The sequence below is a fragment of the Setaria viridis genome, chromosome 3 (genome assembly GCF_005286985.2).
Source record: "Setaria viridis chromosome 3, Setaria_viridis_v4.0, whole genome shotgun sequence".
NCBI lineage: Eukaryota > Viridiplantae > Streptophyta > Magnoliopsida > Poales > Poaceae > Setaria > Setaria viridis.
The window spans coordinates 19,018,331-19,038,746 of record NC_048265.2 but is presented as its reverse complement, the minus strand read 5'-3'; the positions used below and the strand labels follow the sequence as shown (position 1 = coordinate 19,038,746).

Sequence of the window (20,416 nt, the reverse complement as noted above, 5' to 3'; positions counted from 1 at the left end):
GCCTACCTGGCGAACCACCAACCGCAAACCCCCCCACCAACTGAGGGACGCGGCCCAGGAAGCACCCTGGCACGTACTAGCACCCGGCCGCCGCCACCCGAACGGGGCGTCGGGCGCCCACGCTTCCCGTCCACGCGCCGCCCACGCTTTCCTTTTTCTCCAAGCCACGGAAACCTTCTCGAGCCCTCCCCGTTCCCCAACCTGCCCCTCCTCCGCACGCCCTAGCTCTCCCACGCCTCAGGGGCAGTTCCGTACTTCCGCGCACCCACCGCGGCCTCGCCCGCTCCGCGCCTCCACGCGCTTGGTCTATAGAAAAACCGGGTCCTCGCGATTTCGGCGCAAGTCCAAAGGGCAAACCAGAAGTTGCAGTTGGCCTCCTCTTCCTTCTCTTCTCCGTCGGCTCCAGATCTCTCTGCGTGCGTGCGGCGGCGATGGCGTCGTTCTCGGAGGCTCCCCCCGGCAACCCCAAGGCGGGCGAGAAGATCTTCAAGACCAAGTGCGCGCAGTGCCACACCGTCGAAAAGGGCGCCGGCCACAAGCAAGGTGAGCGTCTCCGCCGCCACTAAGCCGTCAAGGATCTGGATAGCCCGCTCCATCTCGCTGTGATTCGTTTGCGTGCGGGCTGTGGACTGGCGGATCAGATCTGAGCCCGGGTAGCTGTATATGTAGATTCCTTCGCGTGTCCCCTGACCCGTGAGGGAATGGTGCGCGCGGCGCTTAGATCTATTCGATTCGTGCGAGCATGTTGATAGGAACTTGGGTCTGTTCGTTTGGTCGTCTTGTTTTAGCAACAAATGCCTGTGGGCTATGCGGTATGTTGCCCTGTTTTCCTACTTGATTTGGGGATGGATTTGGGGCTGGCACGTAGTGCAACCGATGCTTGTTCAGGCCTCGTGTAGCTTTGGAATGGTCAGGGCTCAGGATTAGGTGGTCAGTTCGTTGAGGTTGCTGGGCGTTACTTGAACACGCTGGTTAGATTGATCCCCCATCTATACATGGCCATGCTGCCTGTTGTGTTGGATTTAGTTGTACCGTTTGATTTCCACAGTTGCTGGCTCATCCTTTTTCATGCAACTAGAACTGGCATATAGAGACGGGATAAGCTCGTGGTGCTGTTCCTCTATTTCACTATTTCATTATGTTTTCCTATTCTGAATATGGCTGTCGCAATCATCACTCTAGTTGGTCTGTACAACTAAATTGATTGCATGTTCTGTCTGACTGGTTACATTGATACCAATTTGTATTTTGTAATATAACCATGTTTGTGAATTGCAGGTCCAAACTTGAATGGTCTCTTTGGGAGGCAGTCTGGTACCACCGCTGGCTACTCCTACTCCGCGGGAAACAAGAACAAGGCTGTGGTCTGGGAGGAGAACACTTTGTACGAGTACCTGCTTAACCCTAAGAAGGTATTGTTACTTTTCTCTTTAGTTACTGAGATGCTTTAGCTAGTCTCTTCAGTGTTTCTTTGTTGGTATGGAAGGTTAAGGGGATGGAAATGATGCTCTGTCACAGTTAACTTTTTGTGAAAAATGATCCCCTTGAATGTCTTAGTGATGTTCTTTTACCAATGAGAAGTATGCCACAGTATCAATGTCAGGAAGTATAGTTACCTTGCAAAACCATGTAGAGTACCTCGAAAGGTATTACAGCTGTATATTTGATTTTCTGATGCTACCTTGATCAATTGGTCCTGTTAAATCTTGATAAGAATTGTCTTGTGAGTTGTGAAGATGGATGGTGCCAAATAACTGGATGAGGCAAAAGTAAAACTTGCAAAAGTGAGTTGTGAACATGGATAGTTCATTATAACCATGCCAGCATGCTGTTTGTTAGTTGATTACACTCAAATAACTGGGCATTTGGAGGTTAGGATGACGTTATTAATTTTAGCTTACTAGTAAGTCTTGTTTGATCTGGTGTTTTGTAGATTAAGCTTTCTTGACTGCCAAGTGCCAGGGTCACATGAGGGATTCTTATTTAGTTATTAGTTGTCCTAGTCTATTACGTTCAGGCATTGAGTTGCTTCCAGTAATTAGGTTATATGCTAGTAACTTCGATGAAATCCCCAGTCCTTTAGACTGTAGGTCACTGCATCATGTGCCACCAGTCTTATGCAACACTATTGAACGCCCCCTGATCTAAGCATGCATCAGTAGCCTAAACAAGTACTGTTGTAGCGGCAGGCCATGGATGGTTGCCGTAACAACTTAACGAGTATCTCCCACCTAAGCCCAATTGCATTTATTTGGCACACTTTGTTTAAATGTGGTTTCTATTTCTGAACTCTTATCAATACTGATAACGTGAACTGTTCTATCTCATTTATATGCAGTACATTCCTGGAACCAAGATGGTCTTCCCTGGGCTGAAGAAGCCTCAGGAGCGTGCCGATCTCATTGCGTACCTGAAGGAAGCCACCGCATAGAAAGATGGCATGCTGAACCATGAGGAGGCAATTCGTTTTACAGTTTAATAAAGAGGTTTAGACAATTTGGGTCACTCTGGTTGAACATGGTGCAGCCACGAGACAATTATTTGAGTATTTTGGTTCTTATTATGGTGTCGGTTTCAAATGTCTAGGTGTTTAGCTGAACAAAAAACAGTCAAACTTTGACATCTCTTGTTTCGACTGCTGGAGGAATCCCAGCGCCCTATTTTTGACCACCGGGTGGTGGAACTGGAAATCTGGAATGCACCCATTTTGAAGGATCTGAGATGTTTAAAAGTTTTTTCCTGTCGTTCCGCCTGCGTGTCAAGTTGTTGTGCGTTGATGTCCGTGCTGTATGTTATTTTTTTCTTAGGGGTGTTTTGATTTATGGACTAAAATAAATACTAATTAGAATAATTAATGTTTAGTTGAGGTGTTAGAATAATTAATGTTTAGTTTAGGCTTTTGTATACTAATTAGAATGATTAGAAGGACTAAAGTGAATTAATTATAAAACTAATTATCTACTAAGTTTAATTAATACATGTACTAATTATCTACTAAGTTTAATTAATACATGTGCAGCGGTGGAGTTAGCTCCACTCCAGAACTCCAGAATAAAATGGGGTGTTTGGCTAGATGGGTGCTCTCAGCTCCAAAAAAATCAATTTTCAATGTGGATTGCCATTGTTACCCCCCAATTTAGGTCCCACTTGTCATTCTCTCCATCCTCATCTCCTTCTTCCTCAGAAAGGCTGCTCGGCAACCACGACACACCGTTCCCTCCTCTTTTTTTCCTTGCCCCGGCGCTCCTGTCGCCTTGCAGGAGCAAGCAAGCAGCTCACCGGCGGATGGGCGAACTGGCGGCCGTCGGAGGGCTTCGGCGGATGGGCGCGAAGGCCGGCGGGGGATCTTCGGCGGCGGGGCGAACTGGCGGCCGGCGGAGGGGCTTCGGCGGACGGGCGCGAATGCCGGCGGCCAGGCCTTCGGCGGAGCGGCGCGAAGGGCGGCGGTGGGGCTCGGCAGGGGGGCGCGAAAGGCGGCGGCGGAGCTCGGCAGGGGGGCGCGAAGGGCGGCGGCGGGGCTCGGCAGGGGGCGCGAAGGCCGGTGACGGGGCTCGACAGGGGGGCGCGAAGGCCGGCGGCAGGGCGCTCCGGCCGCCGACGGGCCTAGGGGCGTCTGGCGGCGGGGTTAGGCGGGCGAGCGGACCGGCGTCGGGCCAAGGGCGCCTGGCGACGGGCTCGGCCGACCTGCGGCGGCGGTGGGGCGCTGGCTCCGGCCGCCGGCAGGGGCTACGGCGGCGGCGAGGCTAGCCGCCGGCGCAACCCTATGCGCCGACGCAGGTACACGCGGGGGCGGGTGAAGTCACGGGAGAATGGAAAGAAACAGAGGAGCACGGGAGAATGGAAAGGAGGCAAACAGATGAAACGTTTTTTTGTGTAATCAGTGGCAGTGGTGGGTAATTACCCACCAACTCCACGAGGAGGTTTAAAAGAGGGGTTTTTGGAGCAGCAAAAGAGGTGCTCCAAAACTCCACCCCCATTTGTACTACAGCTCCATGGAGTTTTGGAGTTGGGGTGTTTGGCTATTTTTTTTCCTGGAGTCGCTGGAGTTGTGGAGTGGAGCTGTGCCAAACAGGGCCTTAGTCGTGACTCTATTAAACTTAATTAATCCATGTGCAGTATCAAATATTAAACTTAATTAATCCATGTGCAGTATCAAATTTTCTAATGCTTATAGATTCGTCTCACGAATTAGACTTTATTTATGCAATTAGATTAGATTTATAGTTTCGTCTCACGAATTAAACTTTATTTATGCAATTTAGTTTTATAGTTATATTAATACTTCCATGGTGCCGTGTTTCTGTTTGTACGCCGAGATGGATTTGTTGGGTACGAGAGAATTGGTGCCTTCTGTATCCATCCAACTGCTTTGGTGATGGACTGATGGTACGTCGTAGGTCCTGTTTGGATCTAGCTTTATATAAAGAGCTTGGTGGTCACGTTTTGGATTCGGATTCTGAGTGGGCAGGATTTATATCGATGATAATATGATATCCGTGCTTTCGTTGATTTAGGCATTCATGAGTCGGCGACAAATAAATTTGTATTAGTATTTATCAAATTATTGGATATTAAATCATGTGAGTGGTCGTGCCGGAGTGGTTATCGGGCATGACTAGAAATCATGTGGGCTTTGCCCGCGCAGGTTCGAATCCTGCCGACCACGCGTTTATTTTATGCTTCCATTTTGCTTCTGTGCATCCGGGTACATTCGTCTCCAAAACCTTTTGTTTGCGAGGACTTAGCAAACCTCTATTCCCACGTTACCCCTATCATGCCGTTGTCTTTTTTCCCCTCTTAACAAATCCACTTCGACATCTCATCTTTTGCCAGTTAAACATCAACAAGTTTTATGTAGCCTTAAGATTCAGTCGCGTGACCCATTTGCAATTTGCTTTGCCCGCGCAGGTTCGAATCCTGCCGACCACGCGTTTATTTTATGCTTCCATTTTACTTCTGTGCATCCGGGTACATTCGTCTCCAAAACCTTTTGTTTGCGAGGACTTAGCAAACCTCTATTCCCACGTTACCCCTATCATGCCGTTGTCTTTTTTCCCCTCTTAACAAATCCACTTCGACATCTCATCTTTTGCCAGTTAAACATCAACAAGTTTTATGTAGCCTTAAGATTCAGTCGCGTGACCCATTTGCAATTTGCTCTTTGAGTGGATTGCACGATGCACGGAGTCTTTTGTGAGGCTCGGTGCAACGATCTGAGTGCACTGAATAAATATATTTTGGCTTTTATTGTGATTCCGTTAACTCGATATCGGATATCTCAAAGCTGAGCTCTATTGGCGTTTTCTTTTGACCTTGTTGTTTTAAAAGTTTGCGCTCCTTGTATATCAGTATAATGAAAAAAAATAACCCATAAACTTGAATAGGAAATGGATATTATAATATTCTACATGTCCCTAGTAATGATAAAGGTTTAAGATTTAGAGAGGACTTGCTTCTTCCTTCCCTTTCATCTCCACCCCTTCTTCCTCTTGTTTTTCTTGTTTTTCCTCTCTTCTTCTCATCTTCCTCCCCTAATGGAGGTCTTGGGCAGTAGGGGGGCTAGAGCCCCCTTAGATCCGCCCCTGGTAATGATATTATGATATGTAGGGTCAAAGGGTTATGAGTACCAATACGATCAATTTCCCTGTCCGTCTTTATGGTTGTGTGCACTTAATCATGTCAATGATATTTATCACGGTCAATTAGCTTGTGGAGTTCTCTGGGTATATAGCGTCGGTGTCAGTATACCGATATATACACCTGCAAACTTTTTCTTTCTTTGGACTGGTACTCCTTTTAATTTAAACCACTATCAACATTCAGCTGCCGTACGGTTCGGAATATAATCAGAGTCGAGTCCATTCAAAATGTACAAGACAATCTCGTTGTCTTTCCCGTGACATCAAGTTCATATCTCCAAGCCTTTATCTTGGAGAAGTATTGTGCCTTTGTCATGTTGCCCTTTCGCAGTGGTTGCAAGTGCAAATCAATATTGGTTAGCTTGGCTCACGCAGGGGACACGAAAGAACTCGTGGATTAGCAAATGTCTCCTCGGTCGCCGCATTTGCAAGAACTTCCTCCTCGAGGGAGTTCAAAACATGTTGTTCTTGAGCAATTCATTTCGCATAGGGTAGGTTGGGGATATCCTTCTCCACCTTGTTTGCATTGGTGATGGTCAACATTTTTGCTAGCGGTGCAACGTGCAATAGATTGAACTCCATCAATTTGTGCGCCATGGAGAGCATGACACACCTACGTTTCTCACAAGTGAATGTTTTCTCTCGTAAGTCGTAATCTTCTTCGAAATGGGAGAGCCAAGCACCGATGACGCAAAAGGAGAGGACGAACTCGCCATTCTTAGATGCATATGAAGTGCTAAGGTGTTACCTCTGTTGACGCAAAATCCTGGCGGTGGTGGACCCTGCATCAGCACATGAGGACCTGGGAGATCTGCTTAACTCCAGTGCAGAATCCAAATCGGCGCGCGTGGTGTGCGCGGGCGTGCCAGTCAGTTTGACCATTCAACTGACAAGGAGATGATAGTTATTGTGAAGTCCGAGGCAACCGGCCGATCAGGCCGATATAATCTTGGCACAGTAGCGATAATGGTGCAACAAAATAAATCATGACAAATATATCGGCTGTGAAGCCGATTCCAGTACCTTGATGAATGTGAGTGATTCATCGGCCATCCAGCCGATTTAATATAATTTACAATAAATATCGGCCAGACGGCCGATAGAAAACAGGATGTTGTTGAGTTGTTGCCCCGCCATAGCTAGAGCCACAAGCCGATGAGATCTAAACTAACATCACCACCAATATCTCTAGGTGAAACCACAGCGATGCGCCCGGTAGTTGCAGTCTAGAAATATTTAGCAGGACATTAATCTGAACCCCGCTAGCCGATGATCCAATCACAACGGAACTTACTCCCAACAACACTCGAAGGATGGCCAAGATCAAGATGCAACAGGCTATTAAAAATAGATCTATCGTCTATTCCGACAGAATTAATAATAATTAATATGTCGTAAACGGCAAGACGATAGAACAGATAAATATCAGCCGATGCAAGCTTAATCAAGGCGGGATAACTGGTGAATACCGTAGATCGAGATAGAAGCGATGCGCCGTAAGTCAAAGATCCAAGATACCCGATAACTGGTAGATGAAACTAGACGAAACCACAGCGATACGCCCGGTGGTTAAAGCCTAGAACACCTGGTGACGGAACTTGCAGCTCGCCGGAGATCGAGGTCGATGCAGCCCAGCTTGCTAGAAGGAACTCGTCGAGAAGCTACATTACTCCTACTCCTAATGCAATGGCGTGAAGCCGAAAAGGTAAATAAAAGATAGATGTGTTGTATATTGATCGTGTGATTATTCTTTACAATGGCCACGTCCCTTTATATTTATAGGGCGGACGTTGGCATCTAGCCACGCACAAGGCAAGTCACGTACACAATCTTTTCTAATAAAAAACTCTATCTCTAACGAACCCAACTCTATCTCTAAAATATTTTATTCTATAAAACAACCTCCCGTACATGCACAGATCGGCCGCATGCATAATTATTCTGGAAGCCTCCCACGCTTGGCATGCAAAGTGCACCAGAATCCATGTTGTATATTCTAATCATTTTTATCCATACGTGCTGGCCTTTCCTTTATATCATCCTTGCCTCTCCTTGCCGATTAATCCAATGAAGCCGATTTGGACTCCGTGCCCATATGCACGCATGCTAGCTTCTTATTGTTGTATGTGACTCCAATTATCTTGTACTCCGAATTTATAGGATTGGTCAAAATCCGGTGTCAACACAGGCCCCCCCAGTTTCGGAGTATGAATGCTTCATGTTCCGAAACTAATTATAGAAGTCTGATACTTGTCTTCAGAGCTAATGACGTCTGATTGCAATATCCAAAGCCACGTCGACTCCTCTTCAAATATAAAGGACACCATCGGCATTGCCGGCAGTAGAAACAACAGATCAGTCTGTTGACACCAAAACTTGGTGCAGTAACCAGCAAGCTTTTGTTGTCAACACAGGCCCCCCAGTTTCGAAGTATGAATATTTCATGCTTCGAAATTAATATCCAATAAATTCTATAAGCAGCCGATACGATTTTTCTTGAACCAATCAGCCGATGCAATTTTTATTTCATCGGACTTGCCATCAGCCAGTAGTACTATCGGCTGAAACAAAAACCCCATTGGCTGAAATACAAATCCATCGGCTACTATGCTTGCCGATACTTGCTTTCTCTTAAAAAAAAATATTGTTACTGATCCTCTTACTCCATCGGCCAAAATATAGCAAGCAACGCCATCGGCTGAGACAAAAACTACGGCTGAAATATATGAAATAGTATTATCGGCTGATGCAATTTTCAATCGCCGACGTAACTTTTTTATTTCTTCTTTCATATATCCTTTGCCCATCGGCTGAAGTTTCTATCGGCCGGTCTTCTTCTCTGTTTTTTTTAATTTATTTGTTGCCCATCGGCGAGACTTCCATCGGCTGGCTTCTCTCTCTGTCCATCGGCCGGAGCTTCTCCTATCGGCTGCTCTCCCTTTTTTTTTTCCATCGGCCCACTGCTTTCACTCGTTCCTTTGCCCATCGGCCGACTGCCTCCTCCTTTTTTTTTTATCTGTTCTTTTCCCAATCGGCTGAACTAATTTTCCATCGGCCGATGCCACGCTTTTTTTTTCCTTTCAATTCCAACTGGCTGACGCTAATCGGCCGATGCCTCTCGCTGTTTTTTTTTTCTTTTAATTCCAACAGGCTGCGATGCCTCTCTCTGTTTTTTTTTCTAATTCCAACTGACTGATGCTAATCGGCCGATGTCTTTCTCTACGATCGGCCGTTGTTTTTTTTTCTTAATCAGCTGATACAACTCCAATCGGCCGATCCCATTTTCCATCAGCCGATGCAATTTCCAATCAGCCGATCCCTTTTAATTCTTCCAATCAGCCGATACAACTGCCGATGCACTTTTTTATTTCTCTCTTGCCCACCCGCTGGAGCTTTTCCAATCGGCTAAAAAAAAAATGTTGCATCAGCTGAAAAATACTTCTATCGGCTGAAAAAAAAGTTCCATTGGCTAAAAAATAATTCCATCGGCCACTATGCTTGCCGATTATATTCCATCGGCCGATGCTTTGTTTCCTTTGGCTGATAAAAAAAAAACAAAACTTCATCAGCTACTATGTGCCCAGCCGATACTTGTTTCCTCTGAACTGGCCGATATATAACATCAGTAAGGAATGATGGTGTCGATGTTGTATCGGTTTCCTCCGTAATTAATCTAGCATCAAATTTATCTATACAATGTGCAGCCGATTAAAATTAAGATCATCTCTCTGTACCATCAGCTCTTCTGGTTGGAATATTATATTGATTTGAATTAACTCCAACACGCCAATGCCGATGAACTTGATACAGCTGCTAAAGATGCTTTTTTATTGAATAAAAATGTGAGCCTTATAACCGTGTCCCACTGGGCGTGCCAAAATGTGTTGACGCAAAATCCTGGCGGTGGTGGACCCTGCATCAGCACATGAGGACCTGGGAGATCTGCTTAACTCCAGTGCAGAATCCAAATCGGCGCGCGTGGTGTGCGCGGGCGTGCCAGTCAGTTTGACCATTCAACTGACAAGGAGATGATAGTTATTGTGAAGTCCGAGGCAACCGGCCGATCAGGCCGATATAATCTTGGCACAGTAGCGATAATGGTGCAACAAAATAAATCATGACAAATATATCGGCTGTGAAGCCGATTCCAGTACCTTGATGAATGTGAGTGATTCATCGGCCATCCAGCCGATTTAATATAATTTACAATAAATATCGGCCAGACGGCCGATAGAAAACAGGATGTTGTTGAGTTGTTGCCCCGCCATAGCTAGAGCCACAAGCCGATGAGATCTAAACTAACATCACCACCAATATCTCTAGGTGAAACCACAGCGATGCGCCCGGTAGTTGCAGTCTAGAAATATTTAGCAGGACATTAATCTGAACCCCGCTAGCCGATGATCCAATCACAACGGAACTTACTCCCAACAACACTCGAAGGATGGCCAAGATCAAGATGCAACAGGCTATTAAAAATAGATCTATCGTCTATTCCGACAGAATTAATAATAATTAATATGTCGTAAACGGCAAGACGATAGAACAGATAAATATCAGCCGATGCAAGCTTAATCAAGGCGGGATAACTGGTGAATACCGTAGATCGAGATAGAAGCGATGCGCCGTAAGTCAAAGATCCAAGATACTCGATAACTGGTAGATGAAACTAGACGAAACCACAGCGATACGCCCGGTGGTTAAAGCCTAGAACACCTGGTGACGGAACTTGCAGCTCGCCGGAGATCGAGGTCGATGCAGCCCAGCTTGCTAGAAGGAACTCGTCGAGAAGCTACATTACTCCTACTCCTAATGCAATGGCGTGAAGCCGAAAAGGTAAATAAAAGATAGATGTGTTGTATATTGATCGTGTGATTATTCTTTAAAATGGCCACGTCCCTTTATATTTATAGGGCGGACGTTGGCATCTAGCCACGCACAAGGCAAGTCACGTACACAATCTTTTCTAATAAAAAACTCTATCTCTAACTAACCCAACTCTATCTCTAAAATATTTTATTCTATAAAACAACCTCCCGTACATGCACAGATCGGCCGCATGCATAATTATTCTGGAAGCCTCCCACGCTTGGCATGCAAAGTGCACCAGAATCCATGTTGTATATTCTAATCATTTTTATCCATACGTGCTGGCCTTTCCTTTATATCATCCTTGCCTCTCCTTGCCGATTAATCCAATGAAGCCGATTTGGACTCCGTGCCCATATGCACGCATGCTAGCTTCTTATTGTTGTATGTGACTCCAATTATCTTGTACTCCGAATTTATAGGATTGGTCGCATTAGTTACAAGTAAATTTCTAAGTTTAACCGAGTCAACTTGATTTCTAAGGAATCTATATACATGTTAAGATAAGGATCGGCCGTAGACTAAAAAGATGTACAACGAGATAGAGGTTACCAAAAGATTTTCCTAACAGAAAAGATGGAACTTAATACTAAGGCACTTAATACTAAGCAATACTTTCGGATCACGCGTGGCTCACCCCATTGTTGTGATCTCGATTTGGTATGCATGCCGTGCTGCTGCCCAAACGAAACAAAATGAGCATGAAAACCACCAAACAAAGTCATTTGAAAAAACTCCCCACCAAATGATAAGTCTCCATGGCCTCGGTCAAACGCGACCAATGCCGGGGAGAGACCCATCGAGTACACACATTAGGGGAGGATCGGAGGAGCTTTAACAGCGGAGGCCAGCCCAAGCCAACCTCTCATGTATAGTGGGTCCCACCCTTCCCCGTAAATCCTTCAACCCCAGCGGAACCCACGTCGCCTCTTTCCTTTGGTTTGAGGACACGGGCACAACTGTTGCTCGGGCATGGGCAACGGTTATTGCCAATGTGAACTTAAGGTGGGATCTTTGTGTCAGATGACTGTAACTCCACAATGCTAAAGGTTTCCTACAGTACAGACGTGGGCACTATTTCAATAAAAAAAAGTCATCCACATTCACCCACAAGTGTGAGAAAAGAAAAGTGTGAAGAGAGAGAAATAGTTTTTTTTTATTTTTTCTTGCCACACCTTAAGCTTAAGGCTAACTTTCGAGCATTAGCATTAAGCAATTGCAGAAATGGAAGGATTAAGGAAATAGCACCCGTCTCTCCCGTGTTCATGAAACAGCACTGGAATTCCGTGATTTCAAAGAACAGCACCGCAACCATGTCACCGAGTCATGAAACAACAGTTCTTCCCAGTTTCCTTATGTTTTATTTGCTTCTCTTCATTTTCACAAAAATAAAAGAACAATTTGCCCCTCACGTTTCGTTCCTCTTCTACAGCATGCTCGAACGTTCTTTCCTCCAGCATTCTCCAAACACCCAAACCCTGAACACACGGCATGGCTGGCAACAGCGGCAGCTAGGCACTTAAACCACCAAAACAAGAACAGGAGCACTACAAGAAATCTTCCGACTAATGACAAATCAAAAAGTATCATAAACGTGTTTTTTTGTCATAAACCATATTTATGACGCGGGAGTGATGAAAACCTTCATCATTAGTCGAGTGTCATAAACCGCGACTAGTGATGTTTTTTATTTCGGTGCGTCACTAAGATAATGACGAATGAAAATTTATCTCGCATGTCCTCATAAAACTGTTTTAGAGGTTGCGCCACTTTGGAGGTGGTCGTCCTCCCATGTTCATATACCCCTTAGCCACCACCAAGAACAATTGGATTTTATTTAGATGAAAGTTTAGCTACTGCTACTTCCTTGTAAACGCGTGTGTCGATTAAACCACCCAATTTGCTTGATTCAGACCCCCAAATTCGAGTGTATCAGATTCATCTCTTGGGCAAGGTCTGTGCACTGTTTGCTTGTCCACTTGTTCTTCGATTTGCTTGTAGGTTCAGGGCTGTTCTTGGCACGGCAGGAACAACAATAAATTGGAGCAGGTGTAATTGTCGCTAAGGCGCAGCACCCCTGTTAGTCATTGTAGTCGGGCAACACAACATCGGATCCACCCCAAATCGAGTTATCCCCCACTCACCAAAAGATCGGGAATAAACCCTAGCGGTTTCATATCACGTGGTAATCAGAGCGAGGTTCTTTGATGAGTGATTTACCCGTTTTACTTTACATATAGTCCAAAAATCCCCAAAAAATAGGTTAGATCTGAAATTCCCAATAACAAGTTTTAGCCTTTGTTGTTCTTCTTAATCTTTGCTTGTTGAGTTTTTGGTTGCATCAATGTGTAGAACTGCTGGTCTTAGTGTCTAATCCTTTAGAGTTTTGAGTTCTATCACATTTTGGTCACCACGAGATCCACCACCACCATATACATCTCTACTGTGGTTTTGCCACCACGGATCCATCCGATGTTCGATTAGGGAGTTTAAATACAATCTGGAAAGCTTATCTTGTGTTCTTTCTAACAGATCTGTCCATGCCCCCAAATTACTTTTGAGCGTTTTGCAACTGCACTGGAGATTTGTGATATGCTGTCTGAAACTAGGGTTGTTAAATTGAATTCAAAGGGGCTGTGTGCAGTAAGGCTTTTGTTTTGATTTGTCTTGATACTGAGCAAAAGAGTTTAGTCCTCCGCAAAAAAAAGAAGGGAATAAAGAAGGAAAGACACAAAAGAAAAGAAGAAGATAAAAAGAAAGAAAAAGAAGACAAGAAGAGAAAGAGAAGAAAAAGGGGGCTGGATCTGTTGTTTTCTTAGTGCTGTACTAACTATTCTTTTTTAGTGACTATCTTTGTGCCTAGGCTCACGTCTCTAGCATGGTTTAGCCTAGGATCAGCATGGTACCGTTGTTGAACGATTATTCAGTTTGCTTTGATTAATGTGGTTCTAGCTGTTCCTTGATTTTACTTGTAGCCACCTGTAGATCCACAGATTATCTACTACATCACAAGGTTGCGCACGTGTCACCATTTGTGCTGTTCTTGCCAGTTGCCAACATCTGTTGCAAGTGTGAAGAATATGTAAGAACTTGAATGGACCGGTTTGAGTGAAAAAATAATCTTCCACCACCTATTTCGTTTAGTTGGTAGGCAACTTCTTTTGAATTTTTTTTGTTGTTCGCTAACAATGGCAGGCCTGATGAGACACGTGGGAGATGGGAGGTTGCACCATGGGTGTTCACGACCTCGACAACACATGGGAGCACACCCACTAGAGGTACATGATGATGTTCTAACTGAGGTTAGTAATGCTCTACCTTCTTTTGAGGGAAATTTTGACCCTCGTGCATACATTAATTGGAAACTTAATGTAGATGTAGAATTTGATAATTATGACTTGTCTGAACATCAAATGATTTTAACTACTGCAAATGCTTTAACGAAATATGCTTTGACTAAATGGAAACATATTTGTAGGCACAACAAAGTTCCACCAACTTGAAAAGATTTTAAAATGATTTTTTGAGATGAAATATTCCCTCATATTATGTTGATCATTTTCTTAGCAAACTGGACAAACTAAAACAAGGTAGTAAGACTGTGAAAGAATACTACCATGATTTTAAGATTTGTATCATGTTTGGTGGATTAGATGAATGCATGGAAGATGTTATGAGTAGGTTCATGAGAGAGCTATTCTGAAATTTGAACCTTGTTAATTAGCAAATCATACATATATATTGGTTAATTGTTTTATCTTGCTCTCAATGCTGAAAAGGAGATTCTATTATCTGTGAATACTTGCTAGAATGATATGACCCATAATGTCCAAAATTTGTCCACTCTGCATGCTAATGAAGAGCAACAAATAGTGAAACCCACTGCTGATTTTCCTTTGTCACAAAATGATTTACTTGTTGTTCCTTGTGATAAAGAGGACTTGTGTGTTGATGATTCTTTTACTCCTATACCACAAGTAGTGAATAAGTGTGATACTTTTGATTTGGAACCATACAATGTGCCGAAGAAAAGCTTTTTCATCCTATTACTGTAACACCTCGGGTGTTTAAATTATAATTAGACTTAATCATCTGCATAAACATGAACATCATGTCATTGCATTAGTTTAAACTTCTTTAAATTGTCATTTATTGTTCAAATGAAACTTTGTGAAGCAGCTCAAAATTTTGCTATGTAATTGTGGCTCCTGCTATTTTATTTGAATAGTACATGCCAAGTGATTTTCAGAAAAATTGCGTGGGCTCGCTTGTCACTCTCTCTTCTCCCTCCTTTCCTCCCTTTGTCCTCAGTCGTGAGTGGCAGGGCAGAGCGCACGCCGCCGCCTGCGTCACGCCCACGCCGTCGGGCCCTCTACCCCATGTTTTCACAGTGAACCGCACGTGTGCCGTCAAACCTGCACGCGTCGTACCGCCACCATTCCATCGCCACCGACTCCGCCGCCCATGCTGCTGACAGCACGACAGCGCCTCCTTGACCATCATTGTCACTGTCGTGCCTGGTCGCGCCACTGCATGCGCCCATCCCCGCCATTGCTGGCCAGAGCATGTCCAAAAACTTTGCCCTTATCCTTGCCCAGCATTCGCCTCATGTCTCCCTCCCCACTCTCTTTTCTTCCCTCGCCTTTCTTCCTTCTCCTTCTCCCCCGAACAGAGCAAGCCGAGTGAGCCATTCCACCCGCCAGCCAAATCAGCGAGCTCTGCCCTACCATTTTCAAATTGTTGCTGCCTCCACCTAGCCAACCCTTCTAGCTACCCTCTCTACCTCACCTTGGCCACCGCCATGGCCCCCATCGCTAGAGGTTGAAGTTCCCGCCGCCGCCAGTGCCGCCACTCGCCACCACCCACCTTACCGTCGACGCCTACCTTCCAGGCCTCCTCTTCTCCAACCAGAAGCTAAAATCAACCTATGGTGAGATCCTGGCCATGATGGGCCCACGTTTTCTTGGATTTAGACTAGCTGCCACACACGATTTCGAGCTCACCGTCAGCTGTGCGCTGTCGCTAGTCAATGGTTAGGCTAGGGTTAGAGTTTTGAGGAGAAAAGAGGGGGAGAATGTGCGCCAGGTCATGGGGAAGGTGAAGGGGTAGTCATCGGGGTGGGGGAATGGGCCACCGCACCAGCGCTGGTGCGCCGCCGCTGCCGGCCGTGAGCTGGCCCGAGGAGGAAGACGGTGGGGGTGTTATGTGTGAGAGCAAAAAAAGTTCCAGGGGGTTTTCCATTAAGTGTTGGGTTTAAGTAAAGGTGGAAAAGTTCAAGGGGCCTAAGTGCTAGATCTAGGGGCTTTAGTGCAAAATAAAGGGCAGATCTGCTAGGATAGTTTTGTTTTGAGGACCTATCTGCGAAAGTAACGTTTTCTTTTTCTAATTTAGTTTTAGTTGAAATGGCTGATACTTTGGAAATCCGTATAAAATCATAAAAAATGGTAAAAATGCAAAATAAATTTTGTTGGCTTCCTTATGCTCATATCTACCTAGTAAAAAACTTGGTCTTGTGAACTATGTGTTTCTGTTGCTTATTAAAATGCAGGTTGTTTAATCTCCTTAATTTGGAATAAATAGTTCTTGTGCTCATAAAATCCTGATAAATTCACAGTAATATATAGTAGTGTTGAAACTATTCTAGAAAGTTTGTAGCACTAAACTGATGATATAACTCTAGTTATAATCCCTTCTTCATATCTGTAGCTTTATCATGTTTGATTTTTAGTAAATTCTGTAGTAATCCAAGAAAGCTAAACTTTTGCAGTAAATTGCTTGTGTAGGGAGAAAGCTCTTGTAAATCATTCATGATCGTTTACTAACAGATACTTCCTGAACACTTATTTGTGTTTAAAGTCAGTTTTTTTAAAGATACTTGGTGCTAGGATTTGTAGGCCCACAAATTAGTCTTATGCTCTCTATTAGTACTATATTCATCTCTGAGAAGTTTACTCGCAAAATCATTACGGTGACTGCATAAGCCTTTTGTTTAGCCTCTAGTGTGTATTGCTATGGTTTTAACCATGTGCATGTTTCTTGTGGAGGTAGCACTATGTCTTGATGCTCTCTTTTGAACTTTTAATCTTGTATGATTGAGTTGTTGCACTCTTTAAAATGGATGTTATGCATGTGTCATCGTCTTTCAATCAACTCATACATATGCATTGTCATATAGATAACCCACTAGTCGACGGTCTTTATGAATTGATCGCCGCGTCTGAGAGTGAGCAGCTCAAAGCCTCCCCAGTTGAAGTCCCACAAGACTTGAACCAAAGTTCAAAAGAGCCCAAGGCTAGTTTGGAAGGCAAGCACCAGAGCATGACTAATAATTTCAGAACTATGCAATGTTACTACTTACATATTACTTTTATGCATTAGGTTCCTAGGAGTTGAATGAAACCTTAGTTGCATGATCCCTAGGACTCCCAAGTCAATACTAGCATATGTGCGTTGATAGAAGTGCCATGCTTAATTAAGAACGGTAGAAGTCGAGTGATTGCCTGTCGCTCACGAGACATAGGACCTTTCGATATTATGGCAAGTTACTTGAGAATGAATCACTGAAGAAAGAAAAGATGGAGACCAGGCGGAGATAGAAATGAAGTTGAAGTTAGTGTTGTTTGTTGCACTCCACCCGTGTTGATTAAGGTCCGTTCGTTGTGGCCCTGCTGATCGAGTATGAACTGTACTATACACATGCTGGAAGTAAGAGGTAGTTGAAACTAGTAAAACCTAGTACCTTATTGCGCGATTGTAGATTAAGTTGATCCTGTTTCCTATTCGTGTGCTAGTCAGTAACTCATGGCTGGCCCGGGAAGGTACCGGTGGGGATTAGCACTCGAGGGTCATAGGAGTTCTCAAATGTCATCGCTCTTTAAGGGAACCGTTTGCCATATGTGGCTTGACGGGGCATGCATATGCCGTGTGTATAGGTCCACCTTGCAAGGTTAATAAATCAAATTGATTCGCCAACACTCTCAATTAAGAGAGCTTTGATCACCGTGTCACATCGTAGTAAGAAGTGGAACGAAAAGAAATGAGAATGATGTTGATGTTGTTACCTAATCAATTGTTTTTCCACGCTGAAAAGTTTTGAAAATGTTTCTCACTTAGAATGGTTAGCTTAACTTTAATTTGGATGCTAAAACTTAAAAATAAGGATCCATTCTTAGTTGCTTTCTAGCAAAACAAACCCCTCAGCCAAAAGCCTTGCATACTAGGAGTTGGCTAAGTATATACCATAGTCGGGTAAATCTTGCTGAGTATTAGTATACTTAGTCTTGCTTTGTTGTTTACTTTCAGGTCTTAGTGAAGAAACAATAGAGTTGGTTGCCGGTCAACCTTGGGATGGCCATCCTTTACGTGAAGGGTGGTTGGTTGAGTGGTCTCTGACCTCGCCTTGAGGTGGTCTCATATTGGATGACATGTTGGCGGGCTACTCATGTCATCATGTATTTTTATTCGCGCTCTATCATTTAGACTTCCGTTGTATTTTATTTAAGAACTCTGGCTTGTAATCTGTTATGAATTTTGAACTCGGTTTGTAAATTAAGATGGGAGCTCTATGTTTGTAAACTGAAATACCATACTGTATCATCTGCGCTCACCTTCGTGTGAGACTTGTTGCATGTTGTTTCGATTGAGGTATTCAGTGGTTGAATCAGGCTCGACCCGATGGACTGTCGGATTACACCGTTTTAAGTGTGTATTGACTGGGTTAACCATTAAGAGGATGGTTAGCGCACTTGAGCCGGTTTAATTTGGGTGGTTCCACCACAATTACTTGTGCACAAGATGAACTAAAATTACTGTCCTCTTTAAATACTTTGGGTTATATTGAATTTGATATTCTGTGTAATCTAAATTGTCTAAAAGAGAAACTTACATTTGATTCTGATTTGCCAAGTTTTAATCATTGTTCGCTTCATGCAATTGGCAAATATGACAGTAAAGGAGAATATATGGTGCATAAAGTTTATATTTTCTCTAATCTGGAATATCCTTTTGGACTACAATACCATGATCAAATAGGAGGCTGTACTAACACTAATAATCTCGTGCAAAGTTTTCCTAGTTTTTCCCTTATGCAACAGGGTAAGTCCGAAGAAGGGGAACATTGCTGGTTGTGGCCGTGCAGCATAGTTGTCGCCCCATGTTCCAACATCAAAGCAAGCACCTTTGAATGCCCCATGTTCCAACATCAAAGCAAGCACCTTTGAATGCCATTGGAGCAAGTCGAGGATGACTTGCAGCCAAGAAGGGGCGAATGATGAGAACATCACTTGCTCGAATAAAATCATATTGGAACTTTTGATTGAAAGGTGAAATAATTTTTTATCATAATTGTATTTAATACATTTAATTGATGCTACACCATGATCTGTGTTCATTATCATTTTCAAAAATACATACGTGGATCAAAAAGAGTGTTAAATACACATGGAAGTCATGGAGGACCAAAGAAGTTGGTTGGGGGCCAAGTCCAAGTATTCCCAACGTCCTCCACTAGACCACCATGTCACTTTTCTGTCCAAGGTGCTGCGTCGACTTATTTTGGCCCAATGGGCCGTGTATCAAGTTGGGTCCATTAGGGATGCATCCTAGGGTTGGTTCACAATCCCAACACCCTGGTCATCCTCCCATGTTCATACACCCCTTAGCCGTCACCAAGAATAGTTGCATTTTGTTTAGATGAAACTTTAGCTACTGCTAGTTCCTTGTAAACGCATATGTTGATTAGACCACCCGATTTGCTTGATTCAGAACCCCAAATTCGAGTGTATTAGATTCATCCATCGGGTAAGGTCTGTGCACTGTTTGCTTGTCCACTTATTCTTGCTTGTTCTTTGATTTGCTTGCAGGTTCAAGGCTGTTCTTGGCACGGCACGAATAGCAACAAATTGGAGCCGGTGTAACTATCGCTAAGGCGCAACACCCCTGTTGGTTGTTATAGTCAGGCAGCACAACGTCGGATCCACCGCAAATCGAGTTATCCCCCACTCACCAAAAGAATCCGATGTGGCAGGGGTGTTATGATGATTTCGGTTCGTTACAAATTGAAGCTCGGTCCATATAAGAGCCTTTATGAGCCCAACTTTGGTGGGCTATTTTTAGCCTATTTTAGGTTTCTGCGCTATTTTTTGAGCCGAAAAATGTTTGTGGCACACCATATTGGGCCATTTTTTTTGGCCCTATCCCATATCACGAATATCCATTTTTGCATTTCGTAATACCATATTGGGCCTTTTTTCTAGGCCCTAGCCCATTATTGCATTTCGCAATGCCATATATTCAAACATTAAAATAGGTCATTTCCAACTTCCATATTGTTGAGATCACAATCAATGAATAGTTCACCAGCAATAATAATGCAACATACAACAAGTTCAGCATCGACAATGCAACATACAATAAAAGTATATCAGCAACAAACAACAAGTTCATACCAACACACTTCAGTTGGGGGGAAGGATTCACCTGGCTATGACTAGTGCAGAAATTTATCAGGCTAGAAATTAGAGAGTGCAACTACTTTGTGGTGTTGTTCAAAGCTTCCAGCTCTTCTATCTGAGAATTTAATGTTGTTTCTTATGTTTCAGCCCTCAATCTCAGTACACCCATCTTTGACTCCTGTTCAGCAATCTTTTGCCGAAGTTGTGCCCCCCTGTTTCTCACTCTCAAGATCAGCTTAGATTTTTTTCTACCTGCAGCACAGAACGAGCCCTAGTCCTTTTCTTCGAGGGTGGGTGAATGCTAACAACCTCCCGAAATGTCCTAGATTGGACAACTTCAGCCACTGCTTTAATAGAAATCTTTGGTTGGTCGTCTCTAGGTTGGGCGACAATTTGCTCCATCCAAGCCTAATAAAAGAAAGAAAATGAATGGTCTTACAAAAGTACTCACAAATG

General features: G+C 43.9%; 1 protein-coding gene and 1 non-coding gene across 2 annotated transcripts; both read left to right on the top strand.

The window, feature by feature from the left end:
• Positions 1-326: 326 nt before the first annotated feature.
• Positions 327-2,715, top strand: LOC117847856 (cytochrome c). The gene is made up of 3 exons (XM_034729151.2): positions 327-543; positions 1,279-1,412; positions 2,339-2,715. Exons 1-3 carry the CDS (start codon positions 432-434, stop codon positions 2,429-2,431), a joined length of 339 nt encoding a protein of 112 aa, XP_034585042.1. The 5' UTR covers positions 327-431; the 3' UTR covers positions 2,432-2,715.
• A 1,869-nt stretch (positions 2,716-4,584) lies between these two features.
• On the top strand, positions 4,585-4,666 carry TRNAS-AGA (transfer RNA serine (anticodon AGA)). The gene has a single exon. It is a non-coding gene; the product is annotated as a tRNA-Ser (tRNA).
• Positions 4,667-20,416: the final 15,750 nt, after the last annotated feature.